General features: G+C 30.8%; 3 protein-coding genes and 1 pseudogene across 4 annotated transcripts; 1 reads left to right on the top strand and 3 right to left on the bottom strand.

The window, feature by feature from the left end:
* Positions 1-456: 456 nt before the first annotated feature.
* On the bottom strand, positions 457-1,799 carry LOC127075060 (cytosolic sulfotransferase 5). Of its 2 annotated transcripts, XM_051016510.1 has the most exons (2): positions 964-1,799; positions 457-849 (listed from the first exon to the last, which is right to left on the bottom strand). In XM_051016510.1, the coding sequence occupies exons 1-2, from the start codon at positions 1,745-1,747 to the stop codon at positions 749-751; spliced, it is 885 nt and encodes a 294-aa protein (XP_050872467.1). In that variant the 5' UTR covers positions 1,748-1,799; the 3' UTR covers positions 457-748. The 2 variants fall into 2 exon arrangements, with proteins under 2 accessions (XP_050872467.1, XP_050872466.1); XM_051016509.1 differs by having other exon boundaries at positions 457-1,799.
* Positions 1,800-12,406: 10,607 nt separating this feature from the next.
* Positions 12,407-13,647, bottom strand: LOC127075061 (cytosolic sulfotransferase 5). Its single transcript, XM_051016511.1, has one exon. It carries the CDS (start codon positions 13,600-13,602, stop codon positions 12,604-12,606), a length of 999 nt encoding a protein of 332 aa, XP_050872468.1. The 5' UTR covers positions 13,603-13,647; the 3' UTR covers positions 12,407-12,603.
* A 4,839-nt stretch (positions 13,648-18,486) lies between these two features.
* Positions 18,487-21,142, top strand: LOC127137058 (zinc finger BED domain-containing protein RICESLEEPER 2-like). Its single transcript, XM_051063555.1, has 6 exons — positions 18,487-18,494; positions 18,763-18,856; positions 18,948-18,953; positions 19,045-19,050; positions 19,342-19,560; positions 19,670-21,142. The coding sequence occupies exons 1-6, from the start codon at positions 18,487-18,489 to the stop codon at positions 21,140-21,142; spliced, it is 1,806 nt and encodes a 601-aa protein (XP_050919512.1).
* Positions 21,143-24,271: 3,129 nt separating this feature from the next.
* Positions 24,272-25,555, bottom strand: LOC127075059 (cytosolic sulfotransferase 5-like; annotated as a pseudogene).
* Positions 25,556-27,709: the final 2,154 nt, after the last annotated feature.

The raw sequence follows: 27,709 nt of genomic DNA, 5'->3' as shown, positions 1-27,709 counted from the left end.
TATTTTCAATCTAATATTAATGACATTTTATCTAATATACTCTTAAAATATTTATTATTATTTATTTATTGAACTCTTCTAATGATGAGAGATAATACTGTAAAGTTCTACGTAACTTATCTTTTTAATAAAATAATAATTAAGTTTCTTAATTCATATGAAATGTCTAAAACATATGCTAAATTAGAGTTTGTTACACTTTAGAAATTAGTTAGAGTTTCTAACTAAATTAGAGTTTGTTACACTTTAGAAATTAGTTAGAGTTTCTAACTAATTCTCCATCTTTTCTCCCTCATACTTATTTATACACTAAGCTATGTAATAGTACTCCATTAACTTAAAAAAAAAATCAAATTATAAAATATATAGATAAAACTGCATTAAATGCATAATAAAAAATTATATTTAATAATATTAAGTAATTAAAAAATTCAAAGATTTCATAAAAATACGAGATTTATTTTATAAGCAAAATTTTATTGATGGATAGCAATGTAGCACAAGATCTCTTACGCAAATCATTCCCTAAATTAATACACAATTACAAAGTAACACAACACATGAAGAAAAATCAAGTAGCATCAACAAAACAATCCTTGTAACAGACAAAACAAACATACCATATATAAAAATTGAAACAAATTTATTCTTCCACTTCTGAAGCAATATGACAAGAATTTTATGCGATTATGCATAAATTTATCCGCATATGTTTGTCGGAGCAAAATTATGCATAATCTTTTAAATTCTAAAAACTCAATCCATGGTTAACCAACTTCTTTTTTGTGATGGAGTTTATATGCTCAATCATTTCGGTTGTAAGATGATTCTTCCAATCTCCAATTTGACCTAGACGGAAAAAATATTTGTTTTCAATGTTAAAAAACACTTTTTCAGTCTTGTTAACTTCCAAGTTACCCAACTTATCAAAACTACATAAATTTAAAATATCATCAACCACACCTTTGGATTCTTCTTCTTTGGAAAATGGACACTCCAAAAACTTAGCAATTTCTTTCAAATAAAAACATGGCTTCATTTTCATTTCTTCATATTTCAAGAACATTACCTTGTTTGAACTTTCCAAACTTTTCTTCCAATATCCTAATACATGCTCCCAAAAAGGTCCAAAAGGAGACACTCCTCGACAAAAACACTCAAAAGCCTCTTCTAATGGAAGTGTGCCATTCCTTTTTGATCTAACATTGCTTATGAAATGCCAAAATGAAACAAAAACATCTTTAGGATCTCTACATAGATACAACACTTTGCAAGTTGAGTCTTTCACAGATTTTGGTAATGATTCATAAGATAGATGAGTGGAGAATATTCTTGGAGGAGATATTGTTTTGAGATCAGGAACAAAATCTTTGTTGAAATAAAGGTCTAACTCCCAAAAGGGAACAAGTTCGTGTGGATTTTTTGTGAGCAATGGATGATTGCTATGAATATTTGGATATTTGTTGCGGTTTATCAAATCAAAAGACAATGCTTTGAGCCAAGTGGTACCTGATTTAGGAGAAGTGACTAAGAGAATATCAGTATCAAGGGCTTGAAAGTGCTTTTGACAAGATATAACAGCTTGAAGAAACTCTGGAGCAAACCAAAATCCTTGATATTGATGTAAATGGATTCCATTCCAACATTTTTCCGATGGCAATGTGGTTAACAATTCCTCACATTCTTCGCCTAAGTCATATTCTTGCATGTATTTTGGTACAAGAGTTTTTTCACTTAATTTTTCCATGGTGAATAGTATAACTCAGGTGATAATATTGTGGGTTGAAATCAAGATACAATTGTTTATATATATATATATATATATATATATATATATATATATATATATAGAGAGAGAGAGAGAGAGAGAGTTTAAAATGGTATTTTATAAAAAAATTATTTAATTAATTTTTATTTATTGCATATAAAAAGATCATCTTTTGTGTTGTAAGATTTGTTGTATTGTAATTTTTGTATGCTGGTGAAGGTAAACAATAAAAAAGGTATATAAAGGGGAAAATATAATTTGTTTGAGAAAGTTTGTTTCTCCTCCCACCGTGAATTTGCACAAGGGAGGATAAAAAACTAAAAAAAATAAATGAAAAAAGAAAGATTAAAATAAACTTTTTTTAACAATTATATTTTAATAAAAAATATATATAGAACTTTTGCATGCTAATTATTGGTCATAATACTAAGAAGACTCAAACTTAAATAAGTATATGAAAATGTCCTGTAGAGAACTTGAATTCTGCCAAGAATATCCTTGACATGAGAATTATTCATTAAAATAAAAATGATAAATCTTTCAATTTTTTCAATTTAAATTCTTAAATAATCAATATTTTAAATTATTTATCAAAATAATCATGTTTTAAATTAAAAATAATTATATCAAAGAGAATGTGTCATTGATAATGGCGCACGCACTAAAAAAATACATTTAGGCGTCGTAGCCCCTAACACATGTACTACCAATGTCTCAATAAGACTGACACATGCACTATTGACTTAAGGAGAGGTGTCACTCCTCCAGACATCTACATGCATATCCTCGATGTAAGTCAGTACACACGAATCATTAGTTAGGGCGTTGCAAAAATGAAATAAAAATGACACATAAATATTAAAAAACCAATAAACATTACTGTCAATAGTGTGATGTTGTCTATGACCTGCTTCGTCTTCCACCTATGACCCTCTAATAACTTCGATTACAAGTAAACCAAACAAGTGGCCCCCTAATTGTACTCATGGATCCGCTCGAAGTACCGTAGGTAGACAACATCTGTATAAGGGACACTCTTTTCCAAAAAAAAAAGTTATGCCAACCAAATATAACAGGTATGCTCTCATAGCGTACGCTCTATGGAGCCCTACCTGATTGTCATCACATCTAGCCTCCTCAACTCTAAGGATCTCAATATATATGGTGTTCCCGTCTAAGGGTGATGTCGCCTGGGCGGAATCCCCACAGAACTAGAGGGCTCACCCTATAGATTGATGACATGTATAGATACCGTTATCTCCAAGAGGGGAATGAGTTCCCCACAATTCCCTGAAGAATAAGTAGTCTACAATTCTCCCTAGTTGTAAGGGAGCGGTTCCCCAGGTGAGCAGGTACTCTAAATCATCACAAAACACCATCGTACATGATTTCTCGTCTCCGTGGGTAAGTCTTAACCATTATACAACTTAATATATCTACAAAGACCTCTGAGTTCTCATGTCCTTTCAGAAGAAACATGCACACACATACAAAAAAAATTAATTCATTTTAAATTCCTTTAAATAATTATTTTCTCTAATTAAAATGTTTCATTAAAATAAACTCTTACTTTATATTAAATTTTCTCTTCTGTTTTGACTTGTGTATTATGACGATATTTTTGATGTCGTTGGTGCCCCAAAGGGCAAATAATGGTTCTGCGAACATGTACAATACTAGAGAAATAAATGAGTGGGCAATAACATGTTTGTTTTTAATGAATAAGTAAGTGGCAATAACATGTTTTTTTTAATGAATAAGTAAGTGGCCATAGCATGTTTGGGATCAGACAACAACTGCCTTTTATAGTACATGTTTGGGACTTTCTGATAATCGGTAATAACTAGCATGTGCCATTAGGGCCCACATTACTAGACCAATATAATTGTTTACAGGACAATAATTGGTAATCAATTTTTTTTTTCACTTTTGAAGAAGTTGTTACTTTTACCTACACTAGCAGGTAATTAGTTCATTATAAAATAAAAATATTATTAAATATAATTTATTCAGTTTTTCTTTTTAATAACAAATCCAGAAAATTTTCAAATGTTTTTTCTCTTCTTCATACATTCAACGTCCAAAATCTAAAAATCTTGTATCCTAATATACTTAATATTTTTCTTTGTTAACTCTCAATCTCATAAATCAGAATTATCACCATGCTTTCAATTTCACATGGATGTCTTGTGTTTTCAAAAATAAGTTTCATAAATCTTGATAAACAAATATAGGATAGGATGATGTTGCAAATATAATTATTTTTTTCCTCTTCATCCAATTTTTACAAATCATATAAAAAAATAGTTTACTTTTGAGAAATACTCATACCTTAAATTTTGAAATTTGATATATAAATCTAAATTTTTAGATCTGAGTTTTTAAAAATCTCATATGCACAAAGATCCAACAGACATGCATGCATTTTGTAATTTCAGATCTATAAATTAATTTGTTTTTAATTTTAGATATGTAAAACTGTTAACATTTGATAAGGTTTTTTTAATTTCAAATCTGTAATATTTAGAAAGATGATAATTTTTTCAATGAATTTAGGGTTGAAATTCATATGTGTTTTCAATTTCAGATATGTTACGAAAAATATAGATGAAATTTTCGTGGCCGAAATAATTCATTTTTAATGAATTTAGAGATTATTTTCATATTCGAAACATATATATATATATATATATATATATATATATATATATATATATATATATATATATATATATATATATATGATTTAGAGAATATCATTGAAATTTGAGTTTTTTAAATATGATTTAATAATTTAATGATAGATATAAGTTTGGAATCTAGATTTAATAATTTCTTATGTTATTCAATGTAATTTAGACGAAGAAGATGAAAATGATGAATATTTTTGAAAATGAAGAAGATGAATATTTAAAAATGAAAAGATGATTGGAATCAGTGGATTCACCACCACCTTGTGCCTTATGCGATAATATCACACTGTCTCATAAGAGAAAGTTGTTTTCTTGGAGATTGATTGAAAGCTTCGATGCAAACATGTTACCCGAGATGGAGTGCACCATTGTTGATGCAGAAACACGTGAAGATCTTACCACATATTATGTATCTTCCATGTTTCTCTCTTGAATCGCCATGAAAGCTTATCTAAAGCTTAGATTGAGGAACGAATATGCACAGATTGAACAACTTCTCTAAAACTTGAAATTGATACCCGATACACCACACCCACGAGTGCACTGTAGCACGCTGATGCAGAAGTGTGGATCAAGGAAGAAGATGATTGAATAGTGCGGAAGAACGATCCGTTAGGCGACTTATATTATATTAAAGATTGAAATCATCTTGAATTTTCCATTGAACTTTGTTCATCATTCTTGTTTTTTAATAAAGCTTGCATGAAGTATATATATCGTCCATGCAAGTGTTGAGGTTGTTACACTTTAGAAGTTAGTTAGAGTTCATAAATAACTCTCAAACTTTTCTCACTCATACTTAGGGCTGGACAAACACCCGCAACCCAACCCAACCCGCAAAAACCGAAAAAAAAGAAGGAATTGGGCGGGTTCAAACGGCCCAACGGGTTCACCGGGTGATGAAACCGGGTTCAATCGGATTTAAATGGACGGGCCCGGGTAGTAAAGACTGGACCGCGAGTACCCTGACCCGCCCAAATGACACACAACCACAAAATTTTAATGTGCATGAGTAGTACATTAAACTATGTCGTTTTGTACTACTCCCTCAACCCTCCTCTCTCATTCACTCTCGCTGACGCTCAGTATTTCTCTCACGGTGACGACGAGAAACCCTAGCAGCTCCTCTCCACTCACCGCTCATCGTCACTCATCGCCACCACAACTCCACCCAAAAGAACATCGCCCCACCACCATTAACTCCACCTCGACGAACACCACCACCACCACTCTCATCTCTTTTTTTCACTGACTTTCACGACGAGCAACAACATTTGAACTTGTGGTCTGATCTTCTTTCTTCTATTGTTTGACTTTCGTTGCAAGGTTTGTGAATTTTATTCAATTTCAGAGTTTTTTACTTTTAGGTTTTTCTATTTAGGTTTTTTCTACTATTGTTCTACTTTCAAATTTCAAATAATTTAAACTATTGTTTTGTGACACTGATGTGTTTATTTGGGTATATGGAGCATGGAAACAGTAGCAGTCAAAGAACTCAAAGAACCATAGAGCAAGATCCACTAAACTGTAAGTGTATTCAACTTGTTTTATATTGTGTTTGAAATTTATAAGTTGTCCTAAAAACCATGTACTTATCTCATTGATGGCAACAATATGTATTACCTAATGATGTTATTGATGTTATTGATATTTGATTTGGATAGATGGATCAACGTCAAAGTAGCACGGAAAGAGTCTTAGAGCAAGAACAATGCAATTGTAAGTGTATTTGACTTCGTGTCTTTGAAATGTATGCTAATTGGGACTGTATGTGTTGTATGCATATGAATTTGGGCTGAATTGTGACTGTTTTTAACTGATTTTCAAATTTATTTAAAACCAATTAGTAGTGTATGAGATTGTTTGAAATGTATGTTAATTGGGTTTGTTTGTATGTGTTGTATGCATATGAATTGGGACTGTTTTAAACTGATTCTCAAAGTGTAGATGAACAAGCCAGTAGATTGGATGAAGTTGTACGCATATGAATTGCCACACTTGTCATTTTCACCACTGGTAGTGACATATTGAATTGCATTAAAAATTGAGTTTTCATATCATGTAATCTGTAGCATTCATCACATTAATGCCCCGAAGTTGCTGCCAGACATTGTAACAAATTGACTAAATGAAAATTGAGAAGAAATAAACTCACCAATACAATTATGCGATGGTTAGCTTATTTAGTGTTATTTTTGTTTCTCTTCATTTTCTTTTTGTTTCTAGGGTGTCTTGTTATATGATCCTTTCTAATTATGAACCGCTATTTGCCAGCACTATAACATTGCTATAACTGCTATTTGTCAGCACCGTGGTAAACCAATGATCGGTACATTGCTATAACTGATATTTGCCAGCACTATAACATTGCTATAACTGCTATAACATTTTAAAATAACTGCTATAACTGCTATAACATTGCTATAACTGTTATTTGCCAGCACTGGGGCTGGAACTGCTATTTGCCAGCACTGTGCTATAACTTATATATCTTGCCAGCACTGTGCTATAACTTATATATCTTGCCAGATCTTGGTATGATCTGTTCTGTTAAAAAATTACTAACTTTTATGCATCTTGCCAGCACTGCTATGTATAATGTGCTATAACTTATATATCTTGCCAGATCTTGGTATGATCTGTTATGTTAAAAAATTACTAACTTTTATGCATCTTGCCAACACTGCTATGTATACTGTGCTATAACTTATATATCTTGCCAGATCTTGGTATGATCTGTTCTGTTAAAAAATTACTAACTTTTATGCATCTTGCCAGCACTGCTATGTATACATTGTCATCGTTCAATGAATGGATTTTATAAACTTTATTCATAACCTTGTCCAGCCCTAGCCAACACTGTGTTATAACTGCTATTTACCAGCACTGTGCTATAACTGCTATTGCTATAACATTGCTATAACTGCTATTTTCCAGCACTGTGCTATTACTGATATTTGCCAACACTACTATTATTATCTCTGTTTTATGAATTGGAACCGTTATTTGTTGATTGGTAGTTCTTGATTGGCTCCTTCGTTATTTCAGTGACTGGTGAGCCTAATCAAAATCTACCAATTAATGAAGTAGGTTCAGCTATGCAACCTATAAAGAAGAGGAAATCTAGTGCAAGTGGTTCTAGGCAAACATCTGCTTGCTGGGAACATTTTATTAGATTACCCGATGACCTAGTTGATGCACCCATTGCAGCCTGCAAACACTGCCATAAAAAAACACTTGTGTGACCCTAGGACTCACGGCACCACTAATTTGAACCACCATATTTTAAAATGTTCTAAGAAGCCCTTTGCCGTGTCAATTGACTCCACACAAACTATTCTAACATAGCCAAGTGTAGATGGTAAATTGGTTCAAGTTAGCTCTAGATTTGACAAGAAAGCTTGTAGAAGTGCTTTGTCAGTTTTTGTAGTTCTAGATGAGCAACCATTTAGTGCAGTAGAGGGTGAAGGGTTTAAATTTTATTCCAAAGTAATGCAGCCCCAATTTACCATTCCATCTAGGTGTACGATAGCTAGGGACTATTTTCAGCTATACTTGGATGAAAAACAAAAGTTAAAGGCCTTTTTTAAGTCTGATTGCAATAGGGTAGCACTTACTACTGATTGCTGGACTTCTATACAAAATCTCAACTACTTGACCTTTACGGAACACTTTGTGGATAATGAATGGAAGTATCAAAAAAGAATTATAAGCTTTACCATAATTCCAAACCACAAAGGTGAAACTGTAGGTAGGAAGATTGAAGAAGTGTTAAGGGATTGGGGAATTAGGAATGTGTCAACCATAACTGTTGATAATGCCACTTCAAATGATGTTGCTGTGACATATCTAAAGAGAAAAATAACAAATATGAATGGGTTAATGGGGGATGGAGAGTGTTTTCATATGAGGTGTTCAGCTCACATTTTGAACTTGGTGGTAAATGAGGGTTTGAAAGATAAACATTTATCTGTAACTAGTGTTAGAGATGTTGTTAGATTTGTTAAGTCCTCACCTCATAGGGCAGCCAAGTTTAAAGAATGCATTGAATTTGCTGGAATAACTTGCAAAAAATTAGTATGTCTTGATGTTTCAACTCGTTGGAACGCGACATATTTAATGCTAGAGGTTGCGGAGAAGTTTCAACTCGCTTTTGAAAAGCTTGAGGATGAAGAGTCGAGCTATAGGGAGTTCTTTGGAAAAGGTAATCCCCCTAGTAATGATGATTGGGACATTGCTAGGGCTTTTAGCGCTTTCCTAAAGTTATTCTATGAAGCAACTAAGACTTTTTCCACCTCTCAAAATGTGAGTTTGTATACTTGTTTTCACCAAGTGTCTGCCATTTATTGTGAGTTAAAGCAAGCTACTTTGAACTTAAATGATATTTTTGCAAGTGTGGGTGGAGATATGATGGAAAAATATAATAGATATTGGGGAAGTCCTGATAAGATGAACAAGATGATATATTTTGGTATTATTCTTGATCCAAGATACAAGTTGAGTTACATTGAGTGGGCGTTTAAGGACATGTATGGAGTTGGATCAAAGTTTGGTAGTGACTTGGTAAAATCTATAAAAGAGAATTTACAAAAGTTGTATGATTGGTATAAGCAAGCTTATGACCAAGAATATAATTCCATACAGCCTCTTGGTAGTGGTGGAAATAATGTCTCCAATGATGAAACAAATGCATCTGCTGCCCGTTCATCACTTATGGCTAGAGCTGATGCTTTTGAGCAACATTTAGAGGAGCAAGACTCGATTGATCAACAAAATGAGCTTGAGGTGTATAATTCTAGTAAGGTGTCAAAAGGGATCCTAACTTTGACATCCTTGTGTGGTGGAAACGTAATTCAATCGAATATCCTATTTTATCTACAATGGCTAAAGATATTTTAGCCACACCAGTGTCTACTGTTGCTTCTGAAAGTGCTTTTAGCACAGGAGGGAGAGTCATAGAAACCTATAGGAGTTCTCTAACTGCTGAAATGACCGAGACTTTAATTTGCACCCAGAATTGGTTAAGGCCTTCTTTTACCTATTTCAAAGATATGAATCTCATGGAAGATTTTGAGCTTTCAGAAGATATTGTAACAAGTAAATTTATTACTGAATTTCTAATAAATATGATGTAATGTTGTATAATTATGCCTTATTAAAAATTGTTTATTTAATTATTTTAGAGTTTCAACAAATGTCTTTAGCAGCAAAACGAGTATCAGGTGTCTCATCATCACAGTCTCAGCCACAACCTTCTGGTTGTGCTTGAAATGGATGTATGTATATCATTATTTACTTATTACTTTATTATTTTTTTGTTAACTAATGTTTATGTTGTCCAATTTTCCAGGTCAACTATGTTTTTTGATTTTTTGGAGTCATGCATGATCTATATATATATATATATATATATATATATATATATATATATATATATATATATATATATATATATATATATATATATTATATATATATATATATATATATATATATATATATTATATATATATATATATATATATATATATATATATATATATATATATATATATATATATATATATATATATATTATATATATATATATATATATATATATATATATATATATATATATATATATATCACTACTCAATGGCCGAATGAAGAAAATAGCTAGGCTACTCTTGGATTTTTTGGAGTCATGCATGACCTATATATATGAGCCTGTGAAAGTTACCAATGCCTATTGGTTGGTTGCCATTGGAGCCTGTGAAAGTTTCTACAAGTTTTATTTTGCTTTTTATTTAGGTCTCATGAGTATTTCACTGTTCGTCTTGTTTTCAAACTGATTAAGTCTCGTTAGTCTCGTTGTATGCTTTATCATAATCTATTGAATTGAGCAAGACATGGATTTCACTGTGGTTGATAATCGATGTAGTATTTCTGTGTTTGATTAATAGTCTTATGAACATTGAGCTTTTTTTCGTTTTAGATAATGTGATGCTGTTTACGGCCGTTTTGTTTATCGACTTTGTATGTTCTTAGTTTAACATTTTTGTGTGTGTTCGTTTTGACCGTGCAGAGGAGTGCTGCTGATTCAATTTTACGGGATTTGCAAGAGAATCCTGATATGTGGCTTCAAGTTATGCATATCTTGCAGAATACTCAAAATCTCACTACCAAGTTCTTTGCATTGCAGGTTGGTTTGTTAATGAATTCCTCTGGAGTTAATGTTAGGAGGGGTGGATCGCAATTTTTCAAAATAAAATATGGATTTTGATTTATGATTTCCTGCATTGTTATGATTTCCTGCACTGTTATGAATCAGCTTTTGGAGAAGTTGTTTCTTTTACTTACACTAGCATGTAATTAGTTCATGATAAAATAAAAATATTATTAAATATAATTTATTTAGTTTTTCTTTTTAATAACAAATCCAGAAAATTTTCAAGTGTTTTTTCTCTTCTTCATACATTTAACATCCAAAACCCAAAAATCTTGTATCCATGTTATATTTATTATTTTTCTTTGTTAATTTTCAATTTCATAAATCAAAATTATCCCCATCCTTTCAATTTCACATGGATGTCTTGTGTTTTCAAAAATAAGTTTCATAAATTTTGATAGACAAACATATGATCTTGCAAATACACATTATTTTTTTCCTCTTCATCCAACTTTTACAAAATCAGATAAAAAATAGTTTATTTTTGAGAAATACTCATACCTTAAATTTTGAAATTTGATATTTATAAATCTAAACTTTTAAATCTGAGTTTTTAAAAATCTCATATGCATAAAAATCCAACACACGTGCAGGCATTTTGTAACTTTCAGATTAGAGAATAACATTGAAATTTGAGTTTTTTAAATATGATTTAATAATTTAATAAGAGATATAAGTTTGGAATCTAGATTTAATAATTTCCTTTGTTATTCAATGTAATTTAGACGAAGAAGATGAAAAGGGCGAACTTTTTAAAGATGAATATTTGAAAATGAAGAAGATGAAAAAGATGAATGTTTGAAGATGAATAAGATGATTTCGAAATGAACATCAATTAAAAATATATTATTTAATTAAAAAACATTAAATAATTAATATTTAAAATTGAATAAAAAATTATTAATATATTACCAATCATTCATCACAACAGACTAAATTAAATAATAATATATCAATTACTAAAAAAATGCAACTTCTCCGTAATTGCCAAAAATTGCAGGGCACAAGTTAAATGCCATCATCTATAATCTATTCATAGTATGACTTTTAATATCATACTATTACTTTTCATATGTCATGTTAGTGCGAGTAATATCATATTACTCTATCTCTGTCAAATTATTTTGTCAAAAAAAATTATCCTAATTATAAATTCCTTTAGATTTTCAATCTAATATTAATGACATTTTATCTAATATACTCTTAAAATATTTATTATTATTTATTTTTTCAATTCTTTTAATTTTTCTCTCCTCTCTAATTCCGAGGGACAATACTGTAAAGTTCTACATGACTTGATTTTTTAATAAAATAATAATTAAATTTCTTAATTCGTATGAAATGTCTAAAAGATAGACTAAGTTTCTAAAGTGTAGAGTTTGTTACACTTTAGAAATTTGTTAGAGTTTTTAACTAATTCTCCATCTTTTCTCACTCATACATATTTATACACTAAGCTATGTAATAGTACTCCATTAACTTTTAAAAAAAATCAAATTAAAAAATATATAGATAAAACTGCATTAAATGCATAATAAAAAATTATATTTAATAATATTAAGTAATTATAAAATTCAAAGATTTCATAAAAATAAGAGATTGATTTTATAAGCTAAATTTTATTGATGGATAGCAATGTAGCACAAGATCTCTTCTGCAAATCATTCCCTAAATTAACACACAATTAAACAGTTATAAAGAAAAACTATTATGAAAACAAAGTAACACAACACATGAAGAAAAATCAATTAGCATCAACAAAACAATCCTTGTAACAGACAAAACAAACATACCATATATAAAAATTGAAACAAATTTATTCTTACACTTCTGAAGCAATATGACAAGAAGTTTATGTGATTATGCATAAATTTATCCGCATATGTCCGCATATGTCTGTCAGGGCAAAATTATGCATAATTTCTTAAATTCTAAAAACTCAATCCATGGTTAGCCAACTTCTGTTTTGTGATGGAGTTTATATGCTCAATCATTTCGGTTGTAAGATGATTCTTCCAATCTCCAATTTGACCAAGACGGAAAAAATATTTGTTTTCAACGTTAAAAGACACTTTTTCAGTCTTGTTAACTTCCAAGTTACTCAACTTATCAAAACTACACAAATTTAAAATACCATCAACCACACCTTTGGATTCTTCTTCTTGAGAAAATGGACACTCCAAAAACTTAGCAATTTCTTTCAAATAAAAATATGGCTTCATTTTCATTTCTTCATATTTCAAGAACATTACCTTGTTTGAACTTTCCAAGCTTTTCTTCCAATATCCTAATACATGCTCCCAAAAAGGTCCAAAAGGACACACTCCTCGACAAAAACACTCAAAAGCCTCTTCTAATGGAAGTGTTCCATTCCTTTTTGATCTAACATTGCTTATGAAATGCCAAAATGAAACAAAAACATCTTTAGGATCTCTACATAGATACAAAACTTTGCAAGTTGAGTCTTTCACAGATTTTGGTAATGATTCATAAGATAGATGAGTGGAGAATATTCTTGGAGAAGATATTGTTTTGAGATCAGGAACAAAATCTTTGTTGCAGTAAAGGTCTACCTCCCAAAAGGGAACAAGTTCGTGTGGATTTTTTGTGAGCAAAGGATGATTGCTATGAATATTTGGATATTTGTTGCGGTTTATCAAAGCAAAAGACAATGCTTTGAGCCAAGTGGTACCTGCTTTAGGAGAAGTGACTAAGAGAATATCAGTATCAAAGGCTTGAAAGTGCTTTTGACAAGATATAACAGCTTGAAGAAACTCTGGAGCAAACCAAAATCCTTGATATTGATGTAAATGGATTCCATTCCAACATTTTTCCGATGGCAATGTGGTTAACAATTCCTCACATTCTTCGTCTAAGTCATATTCTTGCATGTATTTTGGTACAAGAGTTTTTTCACTTAATTTTTCCATGGTGAATAGTATAACTCAGGTGATAATATTGTGGGTTGAAATCAAGATACAATTGTTTTATATATATATATATATATATATATATATATATATATATATATATATATAGAGAGAGAGAGAGAGAGTTTAAAATGGTATTTTATAAAAAAATTATTTAATTAATTTTTATTTATTGCATATAAAAAGATCATCTTTTGTGTTGTAAGATTTGTTGTATTGTAATTTTTGTATGCTGGTGAAGGTAAACAATAAAAAAGGTATATAAAGGGAAAATATAATTTGTTTGAGAAAGTTTGTTTCTCCTCCCACCGTGAATTTGCACAAGGGAGGATAAAAAACTAAAAAAAATAATGAAAAAAGAAAGATTAAAATAAACTTTTTTTAACAATTATATTTTAATAAAAATATATATAGAACTTTTGCATGCTAATTATTGGTCATAATACTAAGAAGACTCAAACTTAAATAAGTATATGAAAATGTCCTGTAGAGAACTTGAATTCTGCCAAGAATATCCTTGACATGAGAATTATTCATTAAAATAAAAATGATAAATCTTTCAATTTTTTCAATTTAAATTCTTAAATAATCAATATTTTAAATTATTTATCAAAATAATCATGTTTTAAATTAAAAATAATTATATCAAAGAGAATGTGTCATTGATAATGGCGCACGCACTAAAAAATACATTTAGGCGTCGTAGCCCCTAACACATGTACTACCAATGTCTCAATAAGACTGACACATGCACTATTGACTTAAGGAGAGGTGTCACTCCTCCAGACATCTACATGCATATCCTCGATGTAAGTCAGTACACACGAATCATTAGTTAGGGCGTTGCAAAAATGAAATAAAAATGACACATAAATATTAAAAAACCAATAAACATTACTGTCAATAGTGTGATGTTGTCTATGACCTGCTTCGTCTTCCACCTATGACCCTCTAATAACTTCGATTACAAGTAAACCAAACAAGTGGCCCCCTAATTGTACTCATGGATCCGCTCGAAGTACCGTAGGTAGACAACATCTGTATAAGGGACACTCTTTTCCAAAAAAAAAAGTTATGCCAACCAAATATAACAGGTATGCTCTCATAGCGTACGCTCTATGGAGCCCTACCTGATTGTCATCACATCTAGCCTCCTCAACTCTAAGGATCTCAATATATATGGTGTTCCCGTCTAAGGGTGATGTCGCCTGGGCGGAATCCCCACAGAACTAGAGGGCTCACCCTATAGATTGATGACATGTATAGATACCGTTATCTCCAAGAGGGGAATGAGTTCCCCACAATTCCCTGAAGAATAAGTAGTCTACAATTCTCCCTAGTTGTAAGGGAGCGGTTCCCCAGGTGAGCAGGTACTCTAAATCATCACAAAACACCATCGTACATGATTTCTCGTCTCCGTGGGTAAGTCTTAACCATTATACAACTTAATATATCTACAAAGACCTCTGAGTTCTCATGTCCTTTCAGAAGAAACATGCACACACATACAAAAAAATTAATTCATTTTAAATTCCTTTAAATAATTATTTTCTCTAATTAAAATGTTTCATTAAAATAAACTCTTACTTTATATTAAATTTTCTCTTCTGTTTTGACTTGTGTATTATGACGATATTTTTGATGTCGTTGGTGCCCCAAAGGGCAAATAATGGTTCTGCGAACATGTACAATACTAGAGAAATAAATGAGTGGGCAATAACATGTTTGTTTTTAATGAATAAGTAAGTGGCAATAACATGTTTTTTTTAATGAATAAGTAAGTGGCCATAGCATGTTTGGGATCAGACAACAACTGCCTTTTATAGTACATGTTTGGGACTTTCTGATAATCGGTAATAACTAGCATGTGCCATTAGGGCCCACATTACTAGACCAATATAATTGTTTACAGGACAATAATTGGTAATCAATTTTTTTTTTCACTTTTGAAGAAGTTGTTACTTTTACCTACACTAGCAGGTAATTAGTTCATTATAAAATAAAAATATTATTAAATATAATTTATTCAGTTTTTCTTTTTAATAACAAATCCAGAAAATTTTCAAATGTTTTTTCTCTTCTTCATACATTCAACGTCCAAAATCTAAAAATCTTGTATCCTAATATACTTAATATTTTTCTTTGTTAACTCTCAATCTCATAAATCAGAATTATCACCATGCTTTCAATTTCACATGGATGTCTTGTGTTTTCAAAAATAAGTTTCATAAATCTTGATAAACAAATATAGGATAGGATGATGTTGCAAATATAATTATTTTTTTCCTCTTCATCCAATTTTTACAAATCATATAAAAAATAGTTTACTTTTGAGAAATACTCATACCTTAAATTTTGAAATTTGATATATAAATCTAAATTTTTAGATCTGAGTTTTTAAAAATCTCATATGCACAAAGATCCAACAGACATGCATGCATTTTGTAATTTCAGATCTATAAATTAATTTGTTTTTAATTTTAGATATGTAAAACTGTTAACATTTGATAAGGTTTTTTTAATTTCAAATCTGTAATATTTAGAAAGATGATAATTTTTTCAATGAATTTAGGGTTGAAATTCATATGTGTTTTCAATTTCAGATATGTTACGAAAAATATAGATGAAATTTTCGTGGCCGAAATAATTCATTTTTAATGAATTTAGAGATTATTTTCATATTCGAAACATATATATATATATATATATATATATATATATATATATATATATATATATATATATATATATATATATATATATATATATGATTTAGAGAATATCATTGAAATTTGAGTTTTTTAAATATGATTTAATAATTTAATGATAGATATAAGTTTGGAATCTAGATTTAATAATTTCTTATGTTATTCAATGTAATTTAGACGAAGAAGATGAAAATGATGAATATTTTTGAAAATGAAGAAGATGAATATTTAAAAATGAAAAGATGATTGGAATCAGTGGATTCACCACCACCTTGTGCCTTATGCGATAATATCACACTGTCTCATAAGAGAAAGTTGTTTTCTTGGAGATTGATTGAAAGCTTCGATGCAAACATGTTACTCGAGATGGAGTGCACCATTGTTGATGCAGAAACACGTGAAGATCTTACCACATATTATGTATCTTCCATGTTTCTCTCTTGAATCGCCATGAAAGCTTATCTAAAGCTTAGATTGAGGAACGAATATGCACAGATTGAACAACTTCTCTAAAACTTGAAATTGATACCCGATACACCACACCCACGAGTGCACTGTAGCACGCTGATGCAGAAGTGTGGATCAAGGAAGAAGATGATTGAATAGTGCGGAAGAACGATCCGTTAGGCGACTTATATTATATTAAAGATTGAAATCATCTTGAATTTTCCATTGAACTTTGTTCATCATTCTTGTTTTTTAATAAAGCTTGCATGAAGTATATATATCGTCCATGCAAGTGTTGAGGTTGTTACACTTTAGAAGTTAGTTAGAGTTCATAAATAACTCTCAAACTTTTCTCACTCATACTTAGGGCTGGACAAACACCCGCAACCCAACCCAACCCGCAAAAACCGAAAAAAAAGAAGGAATTGGGCGGGTTCAAACGGCCCAACGGGTTCACCGGGTGATGAAACCGGGTTCAATCGGATTTAAATGGACGGGCCCGGGTAGTAAAGACTGGACCGCGAGTACCCTGACCCGCCCAAATGACACACAACCACAAAATTTTAATGTGCATGAGTAGTACATTAAACTATGTCGTTTTGTACTACTCCCTCAACCCTCCTCTCTCATTCACTCTCGCTGACGCTCAGTATTTCTCTCACGGTGACGACGAGAAACCCTAGCAGCTCCTCTCCACTCACCGCTCATCGTCACTCATCGCCACCACAACTCCACCCAAAAGAACATCGCCCCACCACCATTAACTCCACCTCGACGAACACCACCACCACCACTCTCATCTCTTTTTTTCACTGACTTTCACGACGAGCAACAACATTTGAACTTGTGGTCTGATCTTCTTTCTTCTATTGTTTGACTTTCGTTGCAAGGTTTGTGAATTTTATTCAATTTCAGAGTTTTTTACTTTTAGGTTTTTCTATTTAGGTTTTTTCTACTATTGTTCTACTTTCAAATTTCAAATAATTTAAACTATTGTTTTGTGACACTGATGTGTTTATTTGGGTATATGGAGCATGGAAACAGTAGCAGTCAAAGAACTCAAAGAACCATAGAGCAAGATCCACTAAACTGTAAGTGTATTCAACTTGTTTTATATTGTGTTTGAAATTTATAAGTTGTCCTAAAAACCATGTACTTATCTCATTGATGGCAACAATATGTATTACCTAATGATGTTATTGATGTTATTGATATTTGATTTGGATAGATGGATCAACGTCAAAGTAGCACGGAAAGAGTCTTAGAGCAAGAACAATGCAATTGTAAGTGTATTTGACTTCGTGTCTTTGAAATGTATGCTAATTGGGACTGTATGTGTTGTATGCATATGAATTTGGGCTGAATTGTGACTGTTTTTAACTGATTTTCAAATTTATTTAAAACCAATTAGTAGTGTATGAGATTGTTTGAAATGTATGTTAATTGGGTTTGTTTGTATGTGTTGTATGCATATGAATTGGGACTGTTTTAAACTGATTCTCAAAGTGTAGATGAACAAGCCAGTAGATTGGATGAAGTTGTACGCATATGAATTGCCACACTTGTCATTTTCACCACTGGTAGTGACATATTGAATTGCATTAAAAATTGAGTTTTCATATCATGTAATCTGTAGCATTCATCACATTAATGCCCCGAAGTTGCTGCCAGACATTGTAACAAATTGACTAAATGAAAATTGAGAAGAAATAAACTCACCAATACAATTATGCGATGGTTAGCTTATTTAGTGTTATTTTTGTTTCTCTTCATTTTCTTTTTGTTTCTAGGGTGTCTTGTTATATGATCCTTTCTAATTATGAACCGCTATTTGCCAGCACTATAACATTGCTATAACTGCTATTTGTCAGCACCGTGGTAAACCAATGATCGGTACATTGCTATAACTGATATTTGCCAGCACTATAACATTGCTATAACTGCTATAACATTTTAAAATAACTGCTATAACTGCTATAACATTGCTATAACTGTTATTTGCCAGCACTGGGGCTGGAACTGCTATTTGCCAGCACTGTGCTATAACTTATATATCTTGCCAGCACTGTGCTATAACTTATATATCTTGCCAGATCTTGGTATGATCTGTTCTGTTAAAAAATTACTAACTTTTATGCATCTTGCCAGCACTGCTATGTATAATGTGCTATAACTTATATATCTTGCCAGATCTTGGTATGATCTGTTATGTTAAAAAATTACTAACTTTTATGCATCTTGCCAACACTGCTATGTATACTGTGCTATAACTTATATATCTTGCCAGATCTTGGTATGATCTGTTCTGTTAAAAAATTACTAACTTTTATGCATCTTGCCAGCACTGCTATGTATACATTGTCATCGTTCAATGAATGGATTTTATAAACTTTATTCATAACCTTGTCCAGCCCTAGCCAACACTGTGTTATAACTGCTATTTACCAGCACTGTGCTATAACTGCTATTGCTATAACATTGCTATAACTGCTATTTTCCAGCACTGTGCTATTACTGATATTTGCCAACACTACTATTATTATCTCTGTTTTATGAATTGGAACCGTTATTTGTTGATTGGTAGTTCTTGATTGGCTCCTTCGTTATTTCAGTGACTGGTGAGCCTAATCAAAATCTACCAATTAATGAAGTAGGTTCAGCTATGCAACCTATAAAGAAGAGGAAATCTAGTGCAAGTGGTTCTAGGCAAACATCTGCTTGCTGGGAACATTTTATTAGATTACCCGATGACCTAGTTGATGCACCCATTGCAGCCTGCAAACACTGCCATAAAAAAACACTTGTGTGACCCTAGGACTCACGGCACCACTAATTTGAACCACCATATTTTAAAATGTTCTAAGAAGCCCTTTGCCGTGTCAATTGACTCCACACAAACTATTCTAACATAGCCAAGTGTAGATGGTAAATTGGTTCAAGTTAGCTCTAGATTTGACAAGAAAGCTTGTAGAAGTGCTTTGTCAGTTTTTGTAGTTCTAGATGAGCAACCATTTAGTGCAGTAGAGGGTGAAGGGTTTAAATTTTATTCCAAAGTAATGCAGCCCCAATTTACCATTCCATCTAGGTGTACGATAGCTAGGGACTATTTTCAGCTATACTTGGATGAAAAACAAAAGTTAAAGGCCTTTTTTAAGTCTGATTGCAATAGGGTAGCACTTACTACTGATTGCTGGACTTCTATACAAAATCTCAACTACTTGACCTTTACGGAACACTTTGTGGATAATGAATGGAAGTATCAAAAAAGAATTATAAGCTTTACCATAATTCCAAACCACAAAGGTGAAACTGTAGGTAGGAAGATTGAAGAAGTGTTAAGGGATTGGGGAATTAGGAATGTGTCAACCATAACTGTTGATAATGCCACTTCAAATGATGTTGCTGTGACATATCTAAAGAGAAAAATAACAAATATGAATGGGTTAATGGGGGATGGAGAGTGTTTTCATATGAGGTGTTCAGCTCACATTTTGAACTTGGTGGTAAATGAGGGTTTGAAAGATAAACATTTATCTGTAACTAGTGTTAGAGATGTTGTTAGATTTGTTAAGTCCTCACCTCATAGGGCAGCCAAGTTTAAAGAATGCATTGAATTTGCTGGAATAACTTGCAAAAAATTAGTATGTCTTGATGTTTCAACTCGTTGGAACGCGACATATTTAATGCTAGAGGTTGCGGAGAAGTTTCAACTCGCTTTTGAAAAGCTTGAGGATGAAGAGTCGAGCTATAGGGAGTTCTTTGGAAAAGGTAATCCCCCTAGTAATGATGATTGGGACATTGCTAGGGCTTTTAGCGCTTTCCTAAAGTTATTCTATGAAGCAACTAAGACTTTTTCCACCTCTCAAAATGTGAGTTTGTATACTTGTTTTCACCAAGTGTCTGCCATTTATTGTGAGTTAAAGCAAGCTACTTTGAACTTAAATGATATTTTTGCAAGTGTGGGTGGAGATATGATGGAAAAATATAATAGATATTGGGGAAGTCCTGATAAGATGAACAAGATGATATATTTTGGTATTATTCTTGATCCAAGATACAAGTTGAGTTACATTGAGTGGGCGTTTAAGGACATGTATGGAGTTGGATCAAAGTTTGGTAGTGACTTGGTAAAATCTATAAAAGAGAATTTACAAAAGTTGTATGATTGGTATAAGCAAGCTTATGACCAAGAATATAATTCCATACAGCCTCTTGGTAGTGGTGGAAATAATGTCTCCAATGATGAAACAAATGCATCTGCTGCCCGTTCATCACTTATGGCTAGAGCTGATGCTTTTGAGCAACATTTAGAGGAGCAAGACTCGATTGATCAACAAAATGAGCTTGAGGTGTATAATTCTAGTAAGGTGTCAAAGGGATCCTAACTTTGACATCCTTGTGTGGTGGAAACGTAATTCAATCGAATATCCTATTTTATCTACAATGGCTAAAGATATTTTAGCCACACCAGTGTCTACTGTTGCTTCTGAAAGTGCTTTTAGCACAGGAGGGAGAGTCATAGAAACCTATAGGAGTTCTCTAACTGCTGAAATGACCGAGACTTTAATTTGCACCCAGAATTGGTTAAGGCCTTCTTTTACCTATTTCAAAGATATGAATCTCATGGAAGATTTTGAGCTTTCAGAAGATATTGTAACAAGTAAATTTATTACTGAATTTCTAATAAATATGATGTAATGTTGTATAATTATGCCTTATTAAAAATTGTTTATTTAATTATTTTAGAGTTTCAACAAATGTCTTTAGCAGCAAAACGAGTATCAGGTGTCTCATCATCACAGTCTCAGCCACAACCTTCTGGTTGTGCTTGAAATGGATGTATGTATATCATTATTTACTTATTACTTTATTATTATTTTTGTTAACTAATGTTTATGTTGTCCAATTTTCCAGGTCAACTATGTTTTTTGATTTTTTGGAGTCATGCATGATCTATATATATATATATATATATATATATATATATATATATATATATATATATATATATATATATATATATATATATATATATATATATATATATATATATATATATATATATATATATATATATATATATATATATATATATATATATATATATATATATATATATATATCTATATATATATATATATATATATATATATATATATATATATATATATATATATATATATATATATATATATATATATCACTACTCAATGGCCGAATGAAGAAAATAGCTAGGCTACTCTTGGATTTTTTGGAGTCATGCATGACCTATATATATGAGCCTGTGAAAGTTACCAATGCCTATTGGTTGGTTGCCATTGGAGCCTGTGAAAGTTTCTACAAGTTTTATTTTGCTTTTTATTTAGGTCTCATGAGTATTTCACTGTTCGTCTTGTTTTCAAACTGATTAAGTCTCGTTAGTCTCGTTGTATGCTTTATCATAATCTATTGAATTGAGCAAGACATGGATTTCACTGTGGTTGATAATCGATGTAGTATTTCTGTGTTTGATTAATAGTCTTATGAACATTGAGCTTTTTTTCGTTTTAGATAATGTGATGCTGTTTACGGCCGTTTTGTTTATCGACTTTGTATGTTCTTAGTTTAACATTTTTGTGTGTGTTCGTTTTGACCGTGCAGAGGAGTGCTGCTGATTCAATTTTACGGGATTTGCAAGAGAATCCTGATATGTGGCTTCAAGTTATGCATATCTTGCAGAATACTCAAAATCTCACTACCAAGTTCTTTGCATTGCAGGTTGGTTTGTTAATGAATTCCTCTGGAGTTAATGTTAGGAGGGGTGGATCGCAATTTTTCAAAATAAAATATGGATTTTGATTTATGATTTCCTGCATTGTTATGATTTCCTGCACTGTTATGAATCAGCTTTTGGAGAAGTTGTTTCTTTTACTTACACTAGCATGTAATTAGTTCATGATAAAATAAAAATATTATTAAATATAATTTATTTAGTTTTTCTTTTTAATAACAAATCCAGAAAATTTTCAAGTGTTTTTTCTCTTCTTCATACATTTAACATCCAAAACCCAAAAATCTTGTATCCATGTTATATTTATTATTTTTCTTTGTTAATTTTCAATTTCATAAATCAAAATTATCCCCATCCTTTCAATTTCACATGGATGTCTTGTGTTTTCAAAAATAAGTTTCATAAATTTTGATAGACAAACATATGATCTTGCAAATACACATTATTTTTTTCCTCTTCATCCAACTTTTACAAAATCAGATAAAAAATAGTTTATTTTTGAGAAATACTCATACCTTAAATTTTGAAATTTGATATTTATAAATCTAAACTTTTAAATCTGAGTTTTTAAAATCTCATATGCATAAAAATCCAACACACGTGCAGGCATTTTGTAACTTTCAGATTAGAGAATAACATTGAAATTTGAGTTTTTTAAATATGATTTAATAATTTAATAAGAGATATAAGTTTGGAATCTAGATTTAATAATTTCCTTTGTTATTCAATGTAATTTAGACGAAGAAGATGAAAGGGCGAACTTTTTAAAGATGAATATTTGAAAATGAAGAAGATGAAAAAGATGAATGTTTGAAGATGAATAAGATGATTTCGAAATGAACATCAATTAAAAATATATTATTTAATTAAAAAACATTAAATAATTAATATTTAAAATTGAATAAAAAATTATTAATATATTACCAATCATTCATCACAACAGACTAAATTAAATAATAATATATCAATTACTAAAAAATGCAACTTCTCCGTAATTGCCAAAAATTGCAGGGCACAAGTTAAATGCCATCATCTATAATCTATTCATAGTATGACTTTTAATATCATACTATTACTTTTCATATGTCATGTTAGTGCGAGTAATATCATATTACTCTATCTCTGTCAAATTATTTTGTCAAAAAAATTATCCTAATTATAAATTCCTTTAGATTTTCAATCTAATATTAATGACATTTTATCTAATATACTCTTAAAATATTTATTATTATTTATTTTTTTCAATTCTTTTAATTTTTCTCTCCTCTCTAATTCCGAGGGACAATACTGTAAAGTTCTACATGACTTGATTTTTTAATAAAATAATAATTAAATTTCTTAATTCGTATGAAATGTCTAAAAGATAGACTAAGTTTCTAAAGTGTAGAGTTTGTTACACTTTAGAAATTTGTTAGAGTTTTTAACTAATTCTCCATCTTTTCTCACTCATACATATTTATACACTAAGCTATGTAATAGTACTCCATTAACTTTTAAAAAAAATCAAATTAAAAAATATATAGATAAAACTGCATTAATGCATAATAAAAAATTATATTTAATAATATTAAGTAATTATAAAATTCAAAGATTTCATAAAAATAAGAGATTGATTTTATAAGCTAAATTTTATTGATGGATAGCAATGTAGCACAAGATCTCTTCTGCAAATCATTCCCTAAATTAACACACAATTAAACAGTTATAAAGAAAAACTATTATGAAAACAAAGTAACACAACACATGAAGAAAAATCAATTAGCATCAACAAAACAATCCTTGTAACAGACAAAACAAACATACCATATATAAAAATTGAAACAAATTTATTCTTACACTTCTGAAGCAATATGACAAGAAGTTTATGTGATTATGCATAAATTTATCCGCATATGTCCGCATATGTCTGTCAGGGCAAAATTATGCATAATTTCTTAAATTCTAAAAACTCAATCCATGGTTAGCCAACTTCTGTTTTGTGATGGAGTTTATATGCTCAATCATTTCGGTTGTAAGATGATTCTTCCAATCTCCAATTTGACCAAGACGGAAAAAATATTTGTTTTCAACGTTAAAAGACACTTTTTCAGTCTTGTTAACTTCCAAGTTACTCAACTTATCAAAACTACACAAATTTAAAATACCATCAACCACACCTTTGGATTCTTCTTCTTGAGAAAATGGACACTCCAAAACTTAGCAATTTCTTTCAAATAAAAATATGGCTTCATTTTCATTTCTTCATATTTCAAGAACATTACCTTGTTTGAACTTTCCAAGCTTTTCTTCCAATATCCTAATACATGCTCCCAAAAAGGTCCAAAAGGACACACTCCTCGACAAAAACACTCAAAAGCCTCTTCTAATGGAAGTGTTCCATTCCTTTTTGATCTAACATTGCTTATGAAATGCCAAAATGAAACAAAAACATCTTTAGGATCTCTACATAGATACAAAACTTTGCAAGTTGAGTCTTTCACAGATTTTGGTAATGATTCATAAGATAGATGAGTGGAGAATATTCTTGGAGAAGATATTGTTTTGAGATCAGGAACAAAATCTTTGTTGCAGTAAAGGTCTACCTCCCAAAGGGAACAAGTTCGTGTGGATTTTTTGTGAGCAAAGGATGATTGCTATGAATATTTGGATATTTGTTGCGGTTTATCAAAGCAAAAGACAATGCTTTGAGCCAAGTGGTACCTGCTTTAGGAGAAGTGACTAAGAGAATATCAGTATCAAAGGCTTGAAAGTGCTTTTGACAAGATATAACAGCTTGAAGAAACTCTGGAGCAAACCAAAATCCTTGATATTGATGTAAATGGATTCCATTCCAACATTTTTCCGATGGCAATGTGGTTAACAATTCCTCACATTCTTCGTCTAAGTCATATTCTTGCATGTATTTTGGTACAAGAGTTTTTTCACTTAATTTTTCCATGGTGAATAGTATAACTAAGGTGATAATATTGGTGGTTGAAATCAAGATACAACTGTTTTTTATTGGTAATGGTTAAGATCCTTGAAGTTAGTGTGGATATATATATATATATATATATATATATATATATATATATATATATATATATATATATATATATATATATATATATATATATATATATATATATATATATATATAGAGAGAGAGAGAGAGAGATATTATTTTTATTTATTGTATATAAAAAAATCATCTTTTGTGTTGTAAGATTTGTTGTATTGTAATTTTTGTGTGCTGGTGAAGGAAAACAATAAAAAAGGTATATAAAGGGAAAAACATAATTTGTTTGAGAAAGTTTGTTTCTCCTCTCACCGTGAATTTGCACAAGAGAGGATAAAAAACTAAAAAAAAAATGAAAAAAGAAAGATTAAAATAAACTTTTTTAACAATTATATTTTAATAAAAAATATATATATATAGAACTTTTGCATATTAATTATTGGTCATAATACTAAGAAGACTCAAACATAAATAAGTATATGAAAATGTCCTATGTAGAGAACTTGGATTCTGCCAAGAATATCCTTGACATGAGAATTATTCATTAAAATAAAAATGATAAATTTTTCAATTTTTTCAATTTAAATAATTAATATTTTAAATTATTTATCAAAATAATCATGTTTTAAATTAAAAAAAATTATATCAAAGAGAATGTGTCATTGATAATGGCGCACGCACTAAAAAAATACATTTAGGCGTCGTAGCCCCTAACACATGTACTACCAATGTCTCAATAAGACTGACACATGCACTATTGACTTAAGGAGAGGTGTCACTCCTCCAGACATCTACATGCATATCCTCGGTGTAAGTCAGTACACACGAATCATTAGTTAGGGCGTTGCAAAAATGAAATAAAAATGACACATAAATATTAAAAAACCAATAAACATTACTGTCAATAGTGTGATGTTGTCTATGACCTGCTTCGTCTTCCACCTATAACCCTCTAATAACTTCGATTACAAGTAAACCAAACAAGTGGCCCCCTAATTGCACTCATGGATCCGCTCGAAGTACCGTAGGTAAACAACATCTGTATAAGGGACACTCTTTTCCAAAAAAAAAAGTTGTGCCAACCAAATATAACAGGTATGCTCTCATAGCGTACGCTCTATGGAGCCCTACCAGATTGTCATCACATCTAGCCTCCTCAACTCTAAGGATCTCAATATATATGGTGTTCCCGTCTAAGGGTGATGTCGCCTGGGCGGAATCCCCACAGAACTAAAGGGCTCACCCTATAGATTGATGACATGTATAGATACCGTTATCTCCCATTAATTAGAGGGAAATGAGTTCCCCACGATTCCCTGAAGAATAAGTAGTCTACAATTCTCCCTAGTTGTAAGGGAGCGGTTCCCCCATGTGAGCAGGTACTCTAAACCATCACAAAACACCATCGTAGATGACTTCTCGTTTCCGTGGGTAAGCCCTAACCATTATACAACTTAATATATCTACAAAGATCTCTGAGTTTTCATGTCCTTTTAGAAGAAACATGCACACACATACACAAAATTTAATTCATTTTAAATTCCTTTAAATAATTATTTTCTCTAATTAAAATGTTTCATTAAAATAAACTCTTACTTTATTTATAATTTTCTCTTCTGATTTGATTTGTCTATTTATAAAATGTACATGTTTGTTTTTAATGAATAAGCAAGTCGCACTAGCATGTTTGGGATCAGACCACAACTGCCTTTTATAGTACATGTTTGGGACTTTCTCATAATTGGTAATAAGTAGCATGTGCCATTAGGGCCCACATTACTAGACCAATATAATTGTTTACATGACAATAATTGGTAATCAATTTTTTTTTTTCACTTTTGTTTTACAATAAAATTTTCAAGTGTTTTTTCTCTTCTTCATACATTCAACGTCCAAAATCTAAAAATCTTGTATCCTAATATACTTAATATTTTTCTTTGTTAACTCTCAATCTCATAAATCAAAATTATCACCATGCTTTCAATTTCACAGGGATGTCTTTTGTTTTCAAAAATAACTTTCATAAATTTTGATAAACAAACATAGGATAGGATGATGTTGCAAATATATATTATTTTTTTCCTCTTCATCCAATTTTTACAAATCAGATAAAAAAATAGTTTACTTTTGAGAAATACTCATACCTTAAATTTTGAAATTTGATATTTATAAATCTAAACTTTT

This window comes from Lathyrus oleraceus, chromosome 4 (genome assembly GCF_024323335.1).
Source record: "Lathyrus oleraceus cultivar Zhongwan6 chromosome 4, CAAS_Psat_ZW6_1.0, whole genome shotgun sequence".
Classification (NCBI taxonomy): domain Eukaryota; kingdom Viridiplantae; phylum Streptophyta; class Magnoliopsida; order Fabales; family Fabaceae; genus Lathyrus; species Lathyrus oleraceus.
Note: the sequence above shows the minus strand (reverse complement) of the source record. Positions and strands in the feature narration are given on the sequence as shown.

What these genes read in the sequence shown, in the direction of transcription:
- LOC127075060 (XM_051016509.1), bottom strand. Translation starts at nt 1,747, where the DNA reads ATGGAAAAATTAAGTGAAAAAACTCTTGTACCAAAATACATGCAAGAA.
- LOC127075061 (XM_051016511.1), bottom strand. Translation starts at nt 13,602, where the DNA reads ATGGAAAAATTAAGTGAAAAAACTCTTGTACCAAAATACATGCAAGAA.
- LOC127137058 (XM_051063555.1), top strand. An exon ending in ACTGCCATAAAAAAACACTT is followed by an intron (nt 19,561 to 19,669) that starts GTGTGACCCTAG and finishes ATTCTAACATAG; the next exon opens with CCAAGTGTAGATGGTAAATT.